The sequence below is a fragment of the Heliangelus exortis genome, chromosome 8, assembly GCF_036169615.1.
Source record: "Heliangelus exortis chromosome 8, bHelExo1.hap1, whole genome shotgun sequence".
Classification (NCBI taxonomy): Eukaryota; Metazoa; Chordata; class Aves; order Apodiformes; family Trochilidae; genus Heliangelus; species Heliangelus exortis.
In genome coordinates this window covers 9,246,193-9,268,030 of record NC_092429.1, presented here as the reverse complement: position 1 = coordinate 9,268,030, position 21,838 = coordinate 9,246,193, and the positions used below count along the sequence as shown (strand labels likewise).

Below are 21,838 nucleotides of genomic sequence, written 5' to 3'. Positions count from 1 at the left end.
ACTATTCTAAAGTACAGGTCAGGCTTACTTACACCAGATACTGATCTCTGATTTTGCGGAGCTGAATTAGGTCAGGCTTGATGCTATTCATTTTCTTATCAGTCTCCCTGTTGTCCAGAGCTTGTTTCTTCAAATCTTGTTCCAGGCGCATTTTACTATCATGGATCTCACCCAGACGGGATTTTAATTTTTCATAGTTCATCATTATCCTGCAAACAAGTGTAATATTTGAGATGAGAGGTCAAACCAGTCTAGAAGGACTGAACCTTACCAGTAGCACTTTACACAGGAGTATCACAAGAACTACTGTACCAGCAGCTCTTCCCTTTGACCTCATCTCAACATGAGAATTACTGTAAGAGTGCCAAAAAAGACCTCTTGCCAGAAAGCCTACTACTCTTTCGCATAGTTTGAACCTTCAGTTTACATTTTCTCCTGGCAGAGATGCAGAAGCAAATTATCTCTAGGAGGGCAAGCTAGGACAAATTCCTCTTTCTCTGTCAAATTCACTTTTTGGCCTATCAGTTCCCCATTCTTACCACAGGTATCAGTATGAGAAAGATTTTGAATGCAAACTTCAATTACTGGTCAAGAGCTACTAGGAATGTAAACTGTCTGCATCATCATTTAGTATTAGTTTGTGGGTTTGGTAAAATTTAGGGAAAAAACAAACTTCCCCTGTTAATTCTTCTTTAGTCAAAATGAAATACCACAGTTGCATAGTGAAATTCTTACAGGTAACTTTTCAGTCTAAAAACATCCTTAAGGTTACCTTACATGATTCATAAAGCACTGTATCAAGCTAGGCATTATACCTGCTGTTTCTTCAAAGGCCCAGATACAGCCTTTTATTCTATTATCTTCACAGAAGGGAAATTTCAGATGAGGCCCTTACTGAACTTCTGTTAAATAACCACTATCCACTACCAAGTAATGGCAATTAAATACTGATCTTCTTTGAAAATTACTAAAACTGACTTTGGACTATGAGATTTACCAGATCTCATATCTGAGAAACTGCAGATAATTTTGCAGTTTACAAGAAAAGATTTTCCTGAATTGTATTGTGACAAAGTCCAAATGGATGTCAGATAGGCAAAGGCAACTATTATTTCCTGGTACTCATCACAGTATCTTGATTTACTGAAGAGAAAAAATAATCAAGGGATTTCCCACCTGTTCTGTCTACAGTGCAATTCCCTGATAGAAGAGAGTTTCACTGAGGGTTCAGACAATATAGGCAAAGGCCTTAGAGAAAACACTGAGTTTACAAAGTGGTTTATGTGATGCAATACTAAGAATTTCATGGGAGTGTCAATGGTGGATTCTTCCCTTAAGCAAACAGAGAGGACTTGAGAGCTCACCGTTCAATCTCTTTGTCATTCCCCTCCCTCCGAAACCTCTCAATGTATTCCTTGCTGTATCGCTCCTGTGAGTGGCACTGCTCCTCAAAGATCTTAATGGTTTCATTAAATGCTTCAATTGCAGTCCTCTTCATCTGAATTTCCTATGTGAGAAAAGAGCCCTTCATCATTTGCTCGTGATACAGAAGACAATGCAAGACTCAATTATGTTCCCTGACTTGACTAGGATGAACTTTTCTCCCCCTACAAATCAAAATGTGATTAATCAGTTTTAAATTTAGTAGAATGTCTGAGTAGATTCAGGGAAGTACAGGAAAGACTTATTCCCTGTAAGTCTGCCCCCCACCCCCACATGGTGCTCTCTATTAGGCTGCAAACCCCTTAAATATATTTTTAGTCATATTTTCCATCTTAGTTTTCAGGAAGACTGCCAGCAAACCTCCTCCTCATATATGAACTATCTTATTTTACAAGAAGCAGTCCAAATACTGTGTTCACACTTCCTTAATACATAATATCTGGTATCTGATTTGAACATGATTTCATTTAAAAAATGGACAAACCTCTCTACAATTCTCACTGCAGCACAGAGCAGCTGGAAATACTCAGTCTGCAGTGCATAGCTTGTAGGGGATGGCCTTCTCCACTGCTCTACCTTATTTAGGAAGCTCAACTCCTCCTCCTTCCTTGCCCCCATATCATACCTCTAGAACTATCAGCAAAAAGTAATGTTCACCGTGTCCATCAGCTTTGAAACTACATTCTCTGTTCCACAATTTTCTAAGTTGTTTCCATGTATTTTCTGACCTCAGACTCCCCTTATTAGCCATAACAAGTTAAAATTATTTTCTTTACTTTTTAAACAAGAAGAAACAGACTCTACAAGCATTTGAAGTAGAACCAACCTGTGATGTTCTGGTATATTCTTCATACAGTTTGTCGTACTCTTTACTCTTTTCCTGATACTGAGCATGGTATTCTTGAAGCTTTTTACCTACTGCATCTATATTATCTTCTTTCACCAACTGATCCTGTACATACAAAAAGCTATTAAGTCTTCAAACAAGGCAGCTTTTCCTTAAGAGCATCCATTTCCCCACTTGAGTACTTTTGCATTTTACAGCTATAACTATACTTTTTATAATCCAGTTTCTACAGAACACAAAAAATATCTAAATACTCCTTCCTCCACTCAACAAGTTACAGTCTACAGACAGTTTTAACTGAAACTATGAGACAACAAGAACTATGCCAAAATACTAAGCTTCCAAAAACACACTACACCTTAGGTTTAGGAAGTTAATTGTTTGGTATCTGAAGTTAAAGATCATAGTTTTGGGGTTTTTTCCAAGACAATCTGCAGCTCTTTATGCAGGACAATGTTTCAGACTGCGGAATAAGACCTTTAAAAAATAGTGGGAAATTGAGATTGCTATGCACAGAACAAAAAGCTGCATGGCTCATCTGTGCTTCAAAGGCAACACTGGCTAGAACAGAGCCTTGTGGGTCCACAAGGGCCCAAGGGGGAAAAAAAAGGTTTCTCATAAAAGCTCAAGTCTACTGCATGTCACAGAGTTTCACTTCTCTATTGGACTGCTCAGATAGAGACTGAAAACTTGACAAAATGAAGATGCTTAACTGGCTAGATAATTTGGAAGACCTGTTATGAGCCAAGTGAATATCAAAACTCACCTTTTTTTTTCAGTTAAAAAAATAATAAATCATGCTCCACATGGGGAAAACAAACTCATCTACATTTATTGCAATGTTTCTCTTGTCTGCACCAACAGCTATTGGGATCTGATGAAGATCTTACCTGCTGGTATCGGGACACTGGATACATCAACTTCACATCCAGCTTTGGGTTATACTGAGCCAGAGACTCATTACGGTAGTGGTTAATCAGTTCCACAACTGAATTAAATGTCAGTGGATCAGAAAAGCCATATTTTCCATCCCGATGATAGATCTTTATCAGTTTATTGTTGCCACCCTTCCTGTAAAGTGGGACAGCAATTTAGAAGGCTTACTGTGTACCTCCTATTTCTCTTCAACACAAATACTGCTAACAAAGACACTGGTGACATTGCTGGGCAAGTGGCTTTGATCCAGTCCACATTCCCAGTGATTCTTTACATACCACCAGATATTTGTAGTTTAAGAGCCAATACACACGGAATTATCAGCAGATACCATCTCAACAGGAGAAAAGCCCAAAGTAAATCTCTTCCTGTGTGTTCATTCTGGAGCCAGCTTATGGTATCTAAGACCTAGCTTGGCCAGAAGTTTCACAAGGGAAAAGAAGGATGCTGAAAGGCTGAATAAAGGAGCTACATGAAAATACAAACCCACAATTTCCCACAATTTGGGCCATTAATAGCATACAACTGAGTACACATTTATACAGGGATTACCAAATCTCCTGAGTTATGGATGCAAGCACAGGATACACAAACCTAAACAAAAATACTTTGAGGATTATAAGATGGTTGTAAGCTCAGGACTTCACATTACCCAGACTTACACATTCAAGCAGTTTCCACAAACACAGCACTTATTTCTTCCTTTTTTTGTTTTTGTTTGGTTTTTTTTTTTTTTTTTTCCTACCAGCAGACTGTTTAGACCATGTCCTGTCCTTCCTGCATTCTCCATTTTGGTTCCTAAAGACATCTGCATTTAGCAAAATAACCAAATCATGCCAAACTTTAGTGCACAAGGTGTGAACTCCAAAGCAAAGTCAAATTAGAATTTAAACTACACCCTTGAGATCAAACCTGACATTAAGACAATGGAATTTCACAGCAAGATCAAGTATCTACCATATCATAGAAACTCCCAAAAGAGTGCTACAGAGGCAGTGGCTTATTCACCTCACCCATTTGTCTCCAATAACCAATACTGGGAGCCTGGCAGAGGCAAGTGGTTGGACAGGCTGGGCAAGGCACCATCAGCTAGTCACATGAGGTCTGCTGTCTTAACTGCAGTAGACAGGGCTGGGACAGCTCTGGGAAGTCTGCCACTTGCAGACAATTTTAATGAAGAAAGGAGCATGACTCCAGTTCAATTATTTCCTAAACTTTAGATCAGAAAGCACAAGATATTCTTTTTGAAAAGACACTGTGTTCAGTTCTCCAGGGCTGCATACTGATGAGATATTCAACACACTCCCATTAATCAAAGCCCTAGTTCATAGATACCTTTTACCTTAGAAGTTCTGAGACTATGAAGCACTACTGAGTGGTCCTCTCCTTGAGTCCCACCTAATCCACACAGGGCTTCTTAAAGTAGTGTTTAGTGAGAGACAGGACTCAAAACACAGAACAGAATCAACTATCAGATGTGGCTGCTTACTTGCTTGTACTGCATCCTGCACTACATTTGGGAACTTCTCTTAACCTGAGCCAAATCAGCTTTACACAGCCACTGCTGTCACTGATGCAGCAACTGGCTACTCAGGGTTTTACACCATGGACTACAACTGCTCAACACCTACCGTAATGTCAGAGTGTAGTCTCCCTGCATCTTGGTTGATGCATCACGCACCAGGAATGTTCCATCTGGCATGTCTCGTAATTTGTCATTTACTTCTTCCCTGGAGAATGAAAAGGAAGGAAAAATGAGAAGTGTTAAGGACGTGATCACCTTTGCCACAGGTATCAACACTGGAGCCCTGTGTATTGTGTGTATCACCAGCACGTGTAAGGAGTTCAGTCTGTAAAATATTAGGCAAATCTTCTTTCATACTCAGGATCTCCAGAATTTTAGGCCATCTAAACCAAGTCTGAACCTGTGTAGTTATACTAAAAAATAGTAGCTGTGGTCAACTGCCACTTAGGAAGAAAATCCCTTTTTAAGCAACAGTAGCAGCTGTGTCTCAGAGTTCACAACCTTTCCCTGTAATCTGCTCAGGTTTTAAAGTCCACACTGGAAACAAGTGCCCTTTGAGAAGCCAGTCCTGACCTCTTAAGACACGGGCTCTAGCATCATAGCTCCAAGATGCCCAGAGTTTAGCACAGTTCTAGTCTCAAGAGATTCATTATTGGCTTAACTCTGATATTAATTACAGTAGTTTTAAACCACTACAAACTTGCTAGCTTCAGTGCAACTTTTCCTTATTTATAACTGATGCAAAAGGATACTGAGTCCAAGTCTTTAAACTTAATCGAAAAAAGCTTTTAATACAAGTGAATAACTGTAAGCATTAAGAAAATTATTTCAGCTGAAGAGGTAAATGTCACACCGGGTTTGACCATTTCACCCAGATTACGTATCTCACTTTATAACAGCTCCCTCACAGATTTTTGGACCCACTAAGCACTTTTTAATACAATCATTTGGAAACTAAAGTTTATCAGCTAGCCTCAAACATTACCAAAGTGCAGTAGGAAGCCTACTTAAGTCTTAAAAAGAAAAATCAACTGCAGTTTTTGTTCAAATACTAAGGAACAAAACTATTCCTACAAAGTAGCCTTAGTTTAGATTTAGCTACAAGAAAACCCTTCTGTTAGTAAAACTGATTCCTATTAAATATCACATGCATATCAACCTCCTCCTCTCAGAACATTTTACAGGTTGAACCAAGTTAACTCAAAGAGCCTTGTCCTTTTTGAATGGACAGATATGATCCAAGGGCTTGGCCTTAAGCCTTCACTTTGCAACCTGGAGCTCATGACAAAATTTTCAACACAAGTTATTGACTGAAGAACAAGGCTCCTGCCCTGACAGCCCAATGCAGTCCATACCTGCTGGCTGTCAAATTAAGGTCACAAACAATTCCACCTTTACATGCATGTATACCACATTTTAATCTAATAAAGCCACTTCAATGTGATTTGTGCTGCATTAGCTCCTGTGATCACATGCACTGTTAATTGAGGAACAAATCCACAGTCAATAAACTGATACTGATATTGAGCAGTTTTAAACAAACCCTGCCTGGTGAGCTTTGTGAACAGGCTTTGCCACTCTGCTTTGATTTAGAATTAACAGAAAAGTATCACTGTGGAGGCCCTTCAAAAGCAAGATCTATGCACATTTGCTTTATAAAGATAAGGTCGGTACAATAAAGATATCAAAACTTTATTTCCCTTTTCAGAACTTCAGTGAACTGCTGTGGCAAACACACTCTTCTTGCCTTTGACAAAGTGTTTCAAAGTACCATGTGTACAAGTTTGAGCAACTCCTGATCACGCTCCCAGCAAGCTCATGCTTCCCCTTACAGTTCCAAATTCTAGACTCTTCAGAAGTGCCTTAAGAGGGACAAAGATGACTGGACACTTCAGTTCTATTATGCAATTAAGTATATAAAAACTGGCACTTCATTTTCTGAACCTGATCCAAACTATCTATTTTCTCAAGCACATAGAAAATGGTTTCTACAAGAGGGAAAACTTAATTTATTTGGTATGGGTCTATATCATCTGCACAGTGTAGCTGCTGATGCATTTGTAAGAGCTATTTTTATACCACCATGTAATAAAAATTAACACAGATACAATTTTAACCAAAGTTAGAGAAACCAAAAATAAGCAACTCTTCATATTCTGAGCAAGTCTTCTACTGAAAGTTTGCTTAACTACATGCATCCCAGAATTGCATGCTTCATGCATGCAGGATTGTATGAATATGTATATTCAGAAGGTCTTGTCTCTTGAATTAAACAATTTTCTCACTTAGTATCTCCAGATACACAGATTATGTGTATCTGAAGAAAATTAAAAATACAAAATAACTGTCACCAGGACTGGCAATATCTGCACCAGAATAGCAACAATTTAAACTGAAGTCCTCAACCCAGTGGAATATTTGGATTTAAGTACTTTGCCAAGTATAGTCCTGTAGCATTTTTCTCCTGTAAAATGCTGCCTGAAATAGGTGTGTTCCTTTTCTCTTGAAGTCTAACCAGATTAATCTATTTTTAATAACATATTAATATATTTTAGTAATACTGCTTACCTTGAAATGTCTCCCCAGTACCACTCTGCTTCCTGCAGAGAGAAACTGGAATTGTCCTTTATTCCATTTGTATTGACTGGAGTCATTGGTTTGGGGGGCTTTGGAGGAAGAGCTGAAAATGAAGAATAGATTAAAGAAAGGTAAACAGGAAAATCTCCCAAAGTACACAGAATTTGTAATTTTCAAAGAGTTTTGAAATCAATAGCTGCACAGTGATCCTAGATTTCCTAGTACTCAAACCAAATACACACTTCAGGAAGGAAAAAGGGAAAGAATATGAGGAAACACTTTTTTTTTTTTAAGGGGAAGACTGGCTTAGACTCGACTAGAAGGGCAATCACTGCCTAATCCTCCAAACAAGTTACAAAGGTGCATTGTGTTTGGAAGCCACAGCCTGCTGAGCACCATGCACCACTTTGGAAAACTCCAGTTGCTCAGGCATCATCAGTCCTTATGGCAACCTGCACAAGCAGATGGGTGGGCTCTGCTTCATAGGCAAAAATAGTGCCAGTGAGAGAAGTGGTGGCTGGGCAGCTATGCATTACAGACCCAAGGTTCATGTTTTGTACTAGATTCATCATTTATGCTCCTGTTAGGACAAAAGTTATGACTCTTTGAATACTATAGGGCATGACATGATAAAGGAAGGGGAAAGGGAACATGAGGTAGAACTGCACATCTGTAGGCCTAGTGCATACCTGCCTGGGGTTTCCCTATTCTGAATTCAAGGCACTCAGGCTTTTACTTCTGTTCTCAAAATGGACTATCCAATGGAAGGACATCCAACCCACTCAAGTTCTTTCTGTTTGGTCAGTTTTTGCTCAAACAACTTTATCATGGTCTTGAATGTAAGCCCTCTATCAGGAGTAATTCAGCAGCCACAGGCATGCTTATGTATTGCTAGAGACTTGTCTGTCAGCAGAAATACATTACATTACTTCCTTTGAGAAAGATGCCTTGAGTGCTCTCCCTTGCTTTGCAGAAGGTAGATGATTCATCAAGAACACTGCCACCAAACCTGAGCATTTTTCAGGCATTTCATGAGACAGTGTTTTGCAGGGACAGGTTACATTTGAATTCAGAGTAAGAAAGCTGTTACACACATTGATTTGCTACTAGCACATTTTCAAGTCATCCTCTGAACATCTGTGCTCCCAGCCCTGTGCCCTAGCCATCAGATTACAGAAGCATCAGTGAGCAGGCCCGACATGCTGACAACAGCCATCTTTCAGATGCACACAATCTCAGTGTACAAGCAGAAATAAATAAATAAATAAAAATAAAATAAAAAATAAATAAAAAAAAAAAAGGCAGAAAGAATATTTTGATCTCTTGCTTCAGAGTGGAATGGTTTATTGCTGAGAGTGAGAGGTGTGCTGCTTGGCACCGTCCCTCTGCTCACCTCTGAGCCACACCTCCCACATTAAAGAAAAGAAAACAGTGTTCCGACTGCAGTTCCAAATACCATTTCGTGTTGGATATCTGACACAGTAACTTCACTGTTCTCAGACAAACCAGTAGATAGCTTAATCGAGCCAATCTAAACTAAATCTGAACCTTGACCCAGACATTTGCACCCTGGGGTTGCTGACCAAACACCTGGTTCAGATAGCAGCATTCATTCTGTGAGACTGAGCATTAAACCCCAGCATACAGGTTCTTTTTATGGGGTGAGCCAGGAACTTTCAGGTGTGCACAGATCTAGTGAGGCAATAACAGATCTTGCTATAAAAGGAAGGTGAAAACCTTTGGATTCAGTGAAGTTGCTTCCTGGTTAGGACACTACAGTTACTCCTAGCTCAACTACAACAGTTGTTTGTATAGCACCTAAGTATTTGTACAAAGGACCATTGAGAGTAAGACAATTCTAAAACTACTCTGCTTGAAGCTCCCAGTCCCATCCTACTTTTGTGGGGTCAGAGGAGCATTTATCCAGGATAACCCTGTAGTGTCAATTATATTTATAGTGCCCTATACTTTTCTATCCTCCCTATTGAAAGTTGTGAATTTGAAACTGTCTTTGGGTTCTCCTCATCTGGACAGTGCTACCCTATGTACCCCAAGCAAGTGCCAGGACAGACCCAGTGGTTCTAAGTCTCCTCAGTGGTTGCACATGGCAGTAAATCCAAGTTCAGAAAACCTGTAGATGTTCTGATCTACTCCTGAGGTTTTTTTTGCAGAAAACCACACACAGTTTGGAGAATTCTTAGAAAACTCTACCAGCATCAGCAATTATTTCATTGGGTCTTGCAAGTTAAGGCTTGGACATATCAAAAACTTCAAGTTATTTTACAGTGTAAAAGCCTGTTTTACACTGGTAATAGAAGCTTTTCCAGGAGAGGCTTTCAGCATTGTCTAGAGTACTTGAATACTTCTCTAGCCCTCGTAAGATTAAGACTTTTTCCTTTAAATATTGTGGAATTATTTAGCAGCTTTGTTAGGGCTCACTTCAAAGTACTGGACACTGAAAAGCAAATTAACACAGAAAGGTAAGGAATGGGAGTTTGGCACAGGGACACAGAGCACTTGGGAAGTTACACCAAGTATCCTTACTACAGGTGGGGTTTTTCCTTCTTTCCCTTAATAGGTAGGTATCAGTTCTCACTATCAGGCAGTTGTCTGCAGAACTTCATTCTGCATGAGAAAATAGGAAGGAAATTCTTCCAGGGAGAAGAATAAGGCTTGGAACAGTTCCTGTAAAACCTGACTCATGGAAGCCAGTCATTTTCACAATAGGCTTTTGAAAAATGCTTTTTAATAGCTTGCACATTTTAAAAATACAAAAGTATTTGCAAGGGTGGATCCTATTTCCAGAGAGCTATGGATCTAATTCTTTACTTTCAATACTTTGAGCCATAATAGATTTTCCCCTGTACTGAACACAGGCCCAGGTGCTTGATATTGCTTTGCCCTGTAGACTAACATGCCCATCCATTTTGGTGTTCCTCAGCTGCCCTCTCAAACCTGATCTGACTGTAGTCTGTACAAATGGAGACATGAGCACAAAGGTAGTTTAAACCCAGCAGCCCAGAACCTGCGATGACACAAGGGGAGTATTTTATAACAGCGTGGCAAGTCTGCTGTTGCAGAGCAGCATCCACCCTGCTGCTGCCACTCTGCTAACACCAGGCCATTGCTTTGCTAGAAGAGGCATCCTATCACTAGTACCTAGACAGTAGAACCACCCTGCTAGGAGAAATCCTGTGATGTTTCTATGAAAAGCTACAGAGAGCTTTTAAAAGTCTACAGATTTTGATTTAATTTTTTAAAAAACCAGTTTTATATACCTTACTTGATGAAAATTAGAGAGCTTAAATCCTCCAGCAAAGTAAAACAAGGCTGGCTTGAAGTCAACAGAAATGCTTTCAAGAGCAGCTGTGTTTCTTTCCATGTCACTAGGTCCAATTCTGATCTAGCCACAGGCACAAACTTTATCTCAAAGCAAGCTCTGATTAGAATGAACGATCCTGATGGTTTCTTGCTTCCTTTTTCCTGGGAGAGGAAGAACATCACTCACAAGTGATTAACAGCACAATGCATCTATCCCTTCTAATAAAGAACTTGCTGTTTGCATCAGATCCTCAAGCATCCTTCTTCTACCACATGACTAGGACAGGTTCAAGGCACAGATCTTTCCAAAACCCAAAGGCAACATCTCAGCTGGACCTTTCCACTCCCTCGTGAGAGCATTCCCAAGATCAGGTGCAGCCCTCAGCAATGACAGCAGGCTGGCTCTCCCTCACACATGAGTGGACATCTCTGTTTTTTCTTTCCTTAGCAACTCCTCTTTCCAGCTTCCCCAGGCAGCAGAGCTTGAGCTAAATCCCAATCCCAGATCAGTGGCACTTAGAAGGTGGGAAATAAGAAAGTGCTGGCATGGAGGCAGGGGCAGCCAATGCCTCTGGGCCCTGGGATGGGATGCTGCTGACATCACGACCAAGGCTGCTGTGCTGGCTCCAGCAGGTACCTTCAGCCCGGCTGCTCTGCAGAGCTGCAGCACAGGTCCTCAGAGAGAAAAGCCTATTGATTAGGCTTGGCCAAGGTAATTTTTCTGATGCTTTCTTGACTGCGTAGAATTGCTTCTTAAAAAGGTGACTCAAGATTTAACTGACGTGGTTTCTTGAAATTCAAACTACCTCCAATACCAAGTCAACCAAGAAAGCTGGCAGGAGACTGAAATTCAGCATCATTGTTGGTTTTTTTTTCCTTCTTTAACTTAAAATTTCTTTTTGAAAAGAGTAGGCTATATTAATCCCAAATTTATCTTCAGCGAAGTACACTGTGACTTCCATGAGTTATGTGCTTTTCCCAGTTAGGTTTTGAATCAAAAACTACACAAGTTTACAGGATCAAAGAGCCACTGAGCCCTGTGTGTGAGGGTTTTCAATGGCTCTGCTTCAGGAGCAGTGAATAAAGAAGAATGCCTTGGGGTCTCCAAGTGCTACATCCCACATGGCATCCAGACAAGCTGCCCATTTCTTCCTTGGCTGCAGTATTTGCAACAAGATAAAGTTGCCAGTTAATTAAACTCCAATTTGCAGTTTCAAGGCAGATGCCACTTGGTCTAAGAATGGCTCCATAACACATTTCTTCTAGTGTTTTCCATGAACTGCAGGCCAGATACTTCAAAGCATAGCAGGTTTAAATGCTTGCTGTTACAAACAATTCCAACTACCAAGTACTCTGATAAAGTCAATTTTAAATAACTCAGCATTTCCATGAGCTTGTTTACTAGCCAGTACAGCTGAGGACTTGGAATGAAAATGAAGGCTAGCTTTTTAGGATAAGGCTAGCTTATATAGGATAAGAATCCCTATATTTAACTACTCTCTGAAATCTTACTCAATTTCTCACTTTCCTCCATTTCTTTAACACTTTCAAGGCAAAGCATCAAAACCTTTCCCACTCTCAATAGTTCTGTACTTGTCAATGCTGCGTGAGATCCTCTCAAGACATTTAAGAAAAGCAGCATACTTTGAACAAAGGTGCTTTTTGCACATAATTCCAGAGAAAATGTGTACTGCATGTGCAATAATCTCTGCTTCTGCAAAGATTTTCCAGCCTACAAAGAGGAGGGTCGTGTGTACCTGCTGACAGCAGCTCATTCCCCACCACTGGCAGGTACATTATCTTGGCAGCTCGACATCTCAGCTCATCAGTTCTCCTGCCAAGACCCCTCTTGCAAAGTACTGAGCCTCAATGCCCTTCCAAGCTGCCCGTCCTCAAAGGGCAACTAACACGTACTGAGAACTCCTCAAGGGATGGAGAAGGAAGCTACTCGATTGCAGCCTTATTGCTGGCCACAGAACCTCAGGCACACTCACATTTTCACTCTTCTACCCCAAAAGAGGCGAGATGCCAGAGTAAGACACATTCAGAGAAGTGAAGTATTTCAATATCTCATTACAGAAAACAGCAGAAAAATTGGCAGAAAGCCAGGCAGGCTTCCAATGAAAACACTCCCATTATAGCTTTGCTTGTGTTTCTATAAACTTTCATAAAAAACCAACACCTTTAAGAAATATTTCAGTTTTGATTAATTGGCTTTTTTGATAAAGATCTGTTTTGTTTGAAAACTCCCCAGCTATCCAGTCCTCTCCCACACCTCCCAACCACTGTTTCACCTCCTACAGCCTGCCAGACTTCTGCTGCACTCTGTTCTTCACAAGCAACCACAGCTACCGCACAGGTTGAAAGATTATCTGCTCTAGGACACCTGCAGAATGGTGGACAACAGCAGTGTGTGAAGATGCTGACTCAAATTCATAATCCTTTGGGGCATTTCACAAGTGTCCCTTGCTACTTTTCGAGCTTGTTATTTCATGGGCTGAAATGGAAGATGCTTGCTGCCAGATAAATGACACTGAGATCTTTGACTTCTGTATGTTATAGTAACACAGCATCTTCTCTTTGTTCCAGTCTTTGCATGGAGTTGCAAGACCAAAAAAACCCAACTTCCCAATTATTTTTACTGCCTGATGAAAAACATTTTTCAATTCAACCATAGCATAACAGCTGCAAAGCTACAGCAGTGTCAGAGGTTCCATGAACAACAGGGCTTTCTTAAGGTTGACATGAGAAGGATGAAAAGGACAAGCCCTCTTTTACTTTCCAGGCATAATTAGCACACTACTACTAAGCTAGATACTAAAGCAATAAAACTGCTTTAGAAGTTTTGCCATCTTTTATCACTTAGACTGTTACTACCCAGCATCACATGCTCAGGTCCCTTCAGGAAGGAAAAGCTTTATCTCCCAGCCAGTAGACTTAGGCTTTTACCAACTCTTTGGATGAAAGTCAGGAGCAGACCTTTTATTGTCCATGAAAATCTGGAATGTTTGATAAGAACAATTGTACTTTATAATATCCAATGTGCTGTCTAGAAGACTATACAATAAAAGTAGATATAAATTGAAAAGAGCAAATAGATTCTCCCTTTTACTTATTACCTAAAGCCATTCCTCATCTGCCTTCACAGAAGAAATACCACAGTATGTTTTCTACCCTTCCACAGGCAGAGTCCTCAAATACCAACTAAAAACAAACACTTTGGTCAACATGCAGATAGATTTGGGTTAAGAGTAAGGAAAATGCAAAATTTAGCATAAGTATAGAGCTATAATAAAGAACTAGATTTCATAGTAGAAGATGGAAAACAAAGTCAGGCCTGAGCATTGACATACTATGGCTTGGAGACCTATGAAAGTCAAAAGAAAAAGCCATTTGAAACAAAAACAATCCAGAGCTGTTTTCCCTAGATATTTCAAAGAACCATCCACCCAGATATCAGGTACAAGCCTCACAGGAGAACAACTTCACAAAAATAATTGGCACTACTGAGAGATTTGCTGCACAAGAGCCTGTCTAAAAATAATAATATAACTGTAAATGTGTGACTCTTGCACTAATAAGCTTTTTCTTTCAGCTTGCCACTAGCTTAGACCTTTCAGAGAAGTATGTAAAGCTGTTCCTCATACTGTACCTGTCCTTGTGCTATGTCAAACTATTTTCTACTTCACCGAGGTAGAAATATTTCAACACCATGTAAACTGCTACCAGAGAACTGTCTACATCAAGATCAAAAGGTGCATTTTCAAATTAACACTCCAGAAGAAATAAGTTAGAAAAAGTATCCAGAGGAAAAGTGTTGTGTGTTGTATGTTGTGTCGTGCACCATCCTTTCTAAGGACCTTGATCTAGAAGGAAGTTCCACCAAGGTGGAAGTCCTAACCCATGCAGTCCTATGCAGCACCCTTGGCAGAAGCTGAGCTTCAGAGCAGTCATGGAGTTGTCAAAGTCAGGCTCAAGCTACACAGCCATTGCTCACATCGAGATCTCAAGGTGTAACAAAAGATTAATTCAATCTCCTTACTCAAGTACAGTATGATCTTCAAAATATTTAATGAAATCCATTTCACAGCAGCAGTTGAACTTGTTTCTGGCAAAATGCAGTGAGACTTGACTGTATCCTTCAAAATGGAAAGGATCTTAAACATTAATCTCATTGATTCAAACTTCCTTGTATCCTTCAGGAGACTACTTCTGGAGACAGGAGATGAAACAGAGTAAAGAGCTAGAAACACCAAAGTCTTCTAATTTGACAGCAGTTCCTTGGAGGGCCAACAACCTAGATTCCTATGATGTCCCCAAGATGACGATACAGTGCAGTAAAGTGTGAGTACTGACATGGGAAATTTAATTGCAATGAACAAATTCGGGTTGCAAGAGAAAACAGAACTTATATAACACAATATTCTCAAGGATTTTCTCCCCCAGTTCACCTTTAAAACATTTCCCTGGGACAGGTGTTGGAATGCAAGCTCTGCTGTCCACACTCAGAGAAAACCATACCCAAACAGTGGGTTGTGTTCCTCATTACAGCAATTTTTCTCCTGCTTCACTGCAGCAGCTCTGGTTTGGGGATTTTTTGTTTGGGTTTGTTGAGGGGAGGGATGCAAGGAAGGAAAGAATTTCTCCCAAAGCAAAGATGATCATGTGCAGCATCAGATTTTGGGGACTAGGGAGGTTGAAACTTAGGCTGCAGAAGGTAAATATCCTGAAAAAAGGGCTCCTGTGGATGTTTTTCTTCCATGGGGAAGAGGCAAAAGGCAACAGAGAATAAGTAGTAGCTAATAGAAGGAAATTAGAGGTTTATATTTGGAAGAAGAAAACTGACATGAAGAGTCCCAGTGTGACACCAACCCAAAACTAAAGTTATGCTGTAGCAAAAGAACAAGGACATAGGATTTGATGGGTTTTTTTATTTGTCCAAACCCACAAAGGTTTGTGCTGAGAAGCAAGATATTTTACAAGCCTCTCCTAAACAACCATGCTTCAAGGGATATTTGATTTTAGAAGTAAAATTCCTATGGACTATCATTAAAATAACATTTTCCCAGTTCACAAAAACTGGTAGAGAGTCTGGGTGAATGTTGGAAGCAGTCACAGGCTGAAGCAGTTGAAGTATTTCATCTCCTTTTTCAAAGAGCACTGGATGGAAGGTAGCCATCTCAAGTGTTCTGCTGGACTCAGAGCCAGAGAAGGATCTGGATCCTGTTCAGCCACAGGAAAGCTCCAGAGCACATTATGCTTTGGCATCAGGATTCACTAGGCAGCTGGTTGGTGTCCAGCAGGGGAGCTGGGGTCTTTTTTGGAAAGGGCTGCAACAGGAATCACTTGCACTTTGCTTCATTTGAACTGTATAAATTGTTATAAAGCTCCCTGTATATAACCACGTTTCTTCAGAAGAACTAGAAGAACTCAAAGTATGAATATATTCACTGATATATTACAAAATCTTTCTCTGCTAATTGAAGGACACAACAAAGGTTAAGGACTATGAAAAACATCTCTTCTAAAGAGGTAACATCCACTCACTTTGGGGACCCAGCACCGACTCATACGATGTAATTTACAATATGTGTGGAAAAGAAAATTCTTGCTTACTTAGCTGTTGTGCAGATTTTAACCTGTCAGGAGGAATAAGATAAAAAACATAAGAAAAAAGAAAATCTGACTCATTTCCATAGGGGCATTTAGTACATGAGCAGAGTGTGCTCTTTAAGCATTACTCAGCAACCTACTTTACAAAAGCAAGTTTCCAAAAATCCAGCTATAACACACCTATTGCTTTAATGGGGCCAAAGTTTTACAGCAACCTGTTTCAACACAGTTAACAGTCTTTTTGACAATAATAAAGTCTAAGCTTTAAAACATACAGGGAGTGCTGATAAAGGTATTGTTTATGCTTCTGTAATGTATGTATTCTTTATGCTCTCTAGTTCTCTGCCCAAAAAGTGACTCACTAAACAACCAACATGAGATGATGTAAGGCACCCAACTGCTTTTATTACTGGGCACAGATGTGTATGACCAGCTAGGTCTCTGTTTTCCCAAGCTGCAGAGCAAAGATAAGACCAAATAGCTTCATTCTGGAATAAGATATTATTAGGCAGGCAAAGGTGAAGACAGGAGTCAACTTTCTTTCTTCAGAAAACTCTATTCTGCAAAGGAAACTCCAAGAGTCATCTTCTTCTGAACAGGTGAGGTGGAAGGAAGCAACACAGTGACTGACTCCTATCAGGTGTAGGCAACACACAAAATTGTTTGGAACAACAATTGCAGAAATAGCATTTGCTATGGGTTTTGCCTTCAAACACATGAAGACCAGTTTCTTCTCTGTGTGTTCTCCCATGTTTTAGTTTGTATAAACCTACAGCTTTACTGAACACCCATCTCCCTTCAGTGAGCTTTCCCTCCCCAACTATTTCTATATCATCTGAAAGCCTACTGATAAACAAAAATATCAGCCTTTTAAAAGTAGGCTCTCCCATCTCAAGCAAAGCATAATTTCACTTTATATTAACGATTCTATTTTTTGTGTTCATGTACTTAATTGAAAGCTGATGAGTGATATTCTTTAAGAGTTAGAGCCATCAAAATGAAAACCAAATGCAAAAGTAAGCCTGAAAATGCAATCAGAAAGAAAAATTCGTTACAGCAGTCACTAAATGAAAAGGGCAGTAAAGAAATCTAGGTGTAACAAGAACAGAATACAAACATTTCACATCACAGTCCTCATAGGGGCCAAGACTCCAAGCTGTTTTCCAGGATATGCAGAATACAAGTGACTGAGCCTTACTTATTCCTTACTCTGCTCCAGAACGGTTTACACAAACTTCCCTGCAGTAGTAAGGAAACTTTAAAACCCCAACATCTGCTCTTTTGAAAACATTACTTTTAGAAAGACTTAAATTTGCAACAAAGAGAGTTGCTGCTACAGTGCTGCTGTCTTGATTATGTGCACTAGTAGAATTACTATCTTTAGTTATTTTTAAGATTTTAAGATGAGAACTTTTCCTTGATAAGCTTCTGAAGCCAGCTCAGATAAGTTGAAGGACAATACTGACAACACTATTAAAAATTGCAGCTGTTCTCCCACTAGAAAACTAGTCAGGCATGGAAATGCAGTGTTCATGTACATATGGCTACTGCAAACCACAGACCCCATCTGAAAAGCCACACTCAGTTTCCACCATAACATTGATAATGATACAGCAGGGCTGATTTCTGAGTAAATACCCTATGTTTTCCAAATTACAATTATAGTATCACTTCCCCTAAAACAAGGGTTGTCAAATTATATATGATAAGAAAATAGAAACTATAATGAATAAATATACTTTTCCCTTGAACACTTGTCTCAATCATACAATGGTAATGCTGCTTTGCAATGTAGACTGAACTAAGCAGCCTATAGATTATTGCTGCCTCCCCCATAATAATTAAGAAGGTTTTGTAGCAACCAGCATTGTCACAGCCAGTCTCAGCTGTAACATCAGACCAGCAAGAGTAATGTTCTTGAAAAGGACAGTTGGGTCAAGTCATAAACATAGCCAGTCATATTTGGGTCTAACAGCCTTCCAATGGTAGCTTTCATATAGCTTTAGGACACACACTTATTCTACTACCTGCTCATAAACAGACAGAGCCCATTCTGCATTAACAAGCCTACTTTACACTTGTAGTTTTCTTCATAGCCCACACAAAGGAAACTAACCTCTAATTTCTAGTTGAGCCAAATATCTTTGCTGACATCTGTATCTGACAGCTCAGTGGAACACTCTGATTTTCATCTTGCTGTGACTAAATATATTTGAGTGATTACACATTTTATGATCAACACATCTGATAACATAACCCAGATTATTTAGTCCTACTATTTAGCATGAGATAATACATAGGCAGTGACACTTTAGGTACTCTAGAAACTTCTGCAGTCAATTCAGCATCCTACTTTCAGAAACAACTTCTGGCAGTAGCAACTTTGTGCAGACCTGAACAAATGTTGTTCAATGAAAACTAAATTCAATTCAGTTACCTCTTTACTTGTCTTTTCAAACATAAATTCCTCCTCAAACAGCAAGACCCACATAAAGAACAAACATGGAAGTGAACCCTGACAGCCAGTTTCCTAATGCCAGAACCAACATATGATGCTGTGGTGGCCACAATACCTAAATTAATCCTGATTATAAAGTTTAGGAGCTATATGCAAGGTTCCAGTTGTGCTTTTAGGCACTGAAAGTTATTTAGTAGCACCTAGTGTTGTTTGCCACATACAGATCTACCTTAGGCCAGTGATACATTTTATTATAAATTTATACATGGCAGCAGAAGGAAAAAAAAGGAGTCACCCTGCTACCCGTGTATGAGTGGTACTACTCCAAGGCACGCCTTGCAAGGCTGGCAAAACTGAATCCCTAGTTCCACTGTGCTGTTAAGGAAAACTGTCCTGCTCTTCTGTGTGGGACAGATGAAAAGCCAGCAGAAACCCAGCAATCCCATCACCTGACCCTGACTCTGATGGAGTTCAGGAGAACTCATGTGCAAGAGAGACACCAATTTTATTATTATTTTTAAACTTGTGAGCAAACCTCCTAACAGAAGCCTTCTTCAGGAGCTGCTCAGAGCATCCATTTACACCTACAAGCCTGGACAGAAAACACAAGCACACTGATAAGCTGGTGCAGGTGCACCGAGGCCTGACAGAAGCTATGGCTGTGCTGCAGGCTGCCTGCCATCACAGGATTTTATTTCTGCATTATTACTGGGCAACGCTAAGGTGAGTATTAAGACAGCCTGCCAAGATAAATTAAAGGTCTCCTGGCTCTTAACAAGAAACAGTATCCCCACCCTTGACTTAGAGGTTACGGGTGATACCAGACATTATGTTCACCTTGCTTTTGTCTCCTGCCTGAAGTTTAGATGCACTAAAATGTAATCAGGAGCAGTCAGGCGTGATTGGAGACGCTTGGCTCCCAGTATCAGTTGATGCCCGGTCCTGCAGCATAAAGACCAACCAGGGATCTCTTCACACAAGTTCTGTGAACAAAAGACCGTGCTGCTTCCTTTGGCAGCGGGGACTCTCGCTGCATATTGTTAGTTTGTGTGCTGCTGAGAAAACATATTGCCACCATTCAGCTGCTCAGGAAGTCCAGCCACCGCGCAGGGGAATGTTATACTAAAAACCTTCACAAATTTTTCTTGGAAGTGGGCCAAATGGAGCTGTGGCTGTTACCGGGTGCAAACGCAGTGACTTTATCCCAAGGCATGCCGAGTTGCTTAAGTCTTCCAAAATAAATTCCTCCACACTCTCCTTAGGGATGACCTATCATCCCAGACCAGAAAACACTTTTCTACCCCACCTCTAGACAAGGAAAAAGCAAACTATCCCCACCACACTTTCTCTCTCTCCCTCCCTCCCTCCCTCCCACCCCTTGCAATTTAAAAGTCACAGTTCCATGAAATCAGGATGTACACACGGGGATCATCCCATGCATGATTTCCAGCTCTGGCTTTTCTAGTTTAAAAATATGAAAGATAAAGTCACTGAACACTTCAGAATCAGCATGAAACATTAAGTCTTGGTGTTTGGACCATGCAGAACCTTGATCTCTGACAACAGAGCTTCAATCATGGAGGTATTGGCATTATTAATGACTGAAGTGCTGCTTCTTAATGTAGACTCTGTAAGATGGCATGACTGAATTCTTGCAGAAATATTGGAAAGTTGTTTTCTGACCAGTTCAGTTAGGCCAGCCCCATTCAGCAGGCTCCTTGACACTAAGCCATTCAAGGAGCTTTACTTTTCTAAATGAAAGCCCCCACACCAATTGTTTTAAGTGACCTACAATAGAATTCAGGTTTTTGTTCACTTCACACAAGCAAAATAGAAAAACTAACCTCGTGAACAGTTAAAACCAGAAGCATCTAGAAGAAAGGTATCCTTTGAAATTCACAGAAGCAAACAGATTTGTCTGAACTTTATGCTTTCAGAAGTAACATCTAAAAATAGGTGGTGTCAGCTACACAAGAATTTAATGAGTCGTGGCCAGTATTGTGTGTCTGAGAAATCTGTCCAATTTGTTACAGTGTCAGAGTTATCAGAGGAAGTGAGTACAGGTCCTTGAGATCCAAAAATCTCAGGATGATCACCTCCTCCTCTTTTAATTAAAGCACCACATACCTACAGAGAGGAGGGGAAAAAAATAAAGAAAAGAGCTCAATGTGCTGAAACAAAGAGACTAAACCACCCTTGGGAGATACAAGACATGACTCAAGAACACACTGAAAAGTGCATTTTGAAAGTCTAACAGTACATGCCACACAGAAGATACCACTTAGAAGTACTTACTTGCTATCAGTTTTTCTGCAGGCTAAGATATTTGGTGCATATTTTACAGTACCTTCTGGCTGTACAGATCAGAGACCTGAGAACATAAAGGCCCTTCAATTACCTTACTGCTCTCAGGCTGTTAGACTCTTACAGGTACAGATACGGTTTCACCAGTACCCATTTATGCTCACTTTAATTCATTACCAAAGAAAGACTCAAACTCTTCTCCCTCTATGCACTCCCTCACTATTCAGACAAAAGAAACTTTCTGTCCCATCTAAAAGCTTCAAGCAAGCGAGGGACAATGTATTTCTCCATTTCCAGCCCTGGCAATCCATAGGAGAAAAATCCCAAGAAGTTGCACCAAACCGTTTTTGAACAATGTTATTAAGCATTATCAAAGTACCAGTGCCTCCAGGGATGGATTCCAGCCTCTTCCCAAGTATCATCCCCCCGCCCCAGCCTGTTACCAAAAGCCAGTGACACCACACATCTCATCTGTCAATGCTGGAAGAGAGCTGGCAAGAAAAGGGTCTCAGAGACTGTAAAAGCGATTTAACTGGAACTGAATGGAGGTAGGTAAATCACTCCCATCAAAGTGTTACAGGCACATAAAGGCACACAGGTGAAGAGGCTAATAAAAAAAGCTCCTCTAGAAGTGAATACAGCCCAAATATACAGTTCTCAATAAAGGTGGGGTTTTTTTTATTAAAAAAGAGACTCGGGAGAGGGTCTACGAGCAACAATCCTCCTCCTGTCTCCTTCCACCTCTCAAAAGGCACCGTTAATTGCCGTTATCCCCCCATTCCCCCCCCCAAAAAATCCCCCAAACCAAACCAAT

At 40.2% G+C, this 21,838-nt stretch overlaps 1 protein-coding gene across 2 annotated transcripts in view; it reads right to left on the bottom strand.

Moving 5' to 3' along the window:
• PIK3R3 (phosphoinositide-3-kinase regulatory subunit 3) overlaps positions 1-21,838 on the bottom strand; it is a 78,974-nt gene that overhangs the window by 10,065 nt on the left and 47,071 nt on the right. For both annotated transcript variants that reach the window (XM_071750247.1, XM_071750248.1), the window contains 6 exons: positions 7,320-7,431; positions 4,858-4,956; positions 3,181-3,361; positions 2,270-2,395; positions 1,365-1,507; positions 33-209 (listed from right to left, as the gene is read on the bottom strand). In XM_071750247.1, coding sequence (XP_071606348.1) covers positions 33-209; positions 1,365-1,507; positions 2,270-2,395; positions 3,181-3,361; positions 4,858-4,956; positions 7,320-7,431 — 838 coding nt within the window. The remainder of the gene's footprint in view (positions 1-32; positions 210-1,364; positions 1,508-2,269; positions 2,396-3,180; positions 3,362-4,857; positions 4,957-7,319; positions 7,432-21,838) is intronic.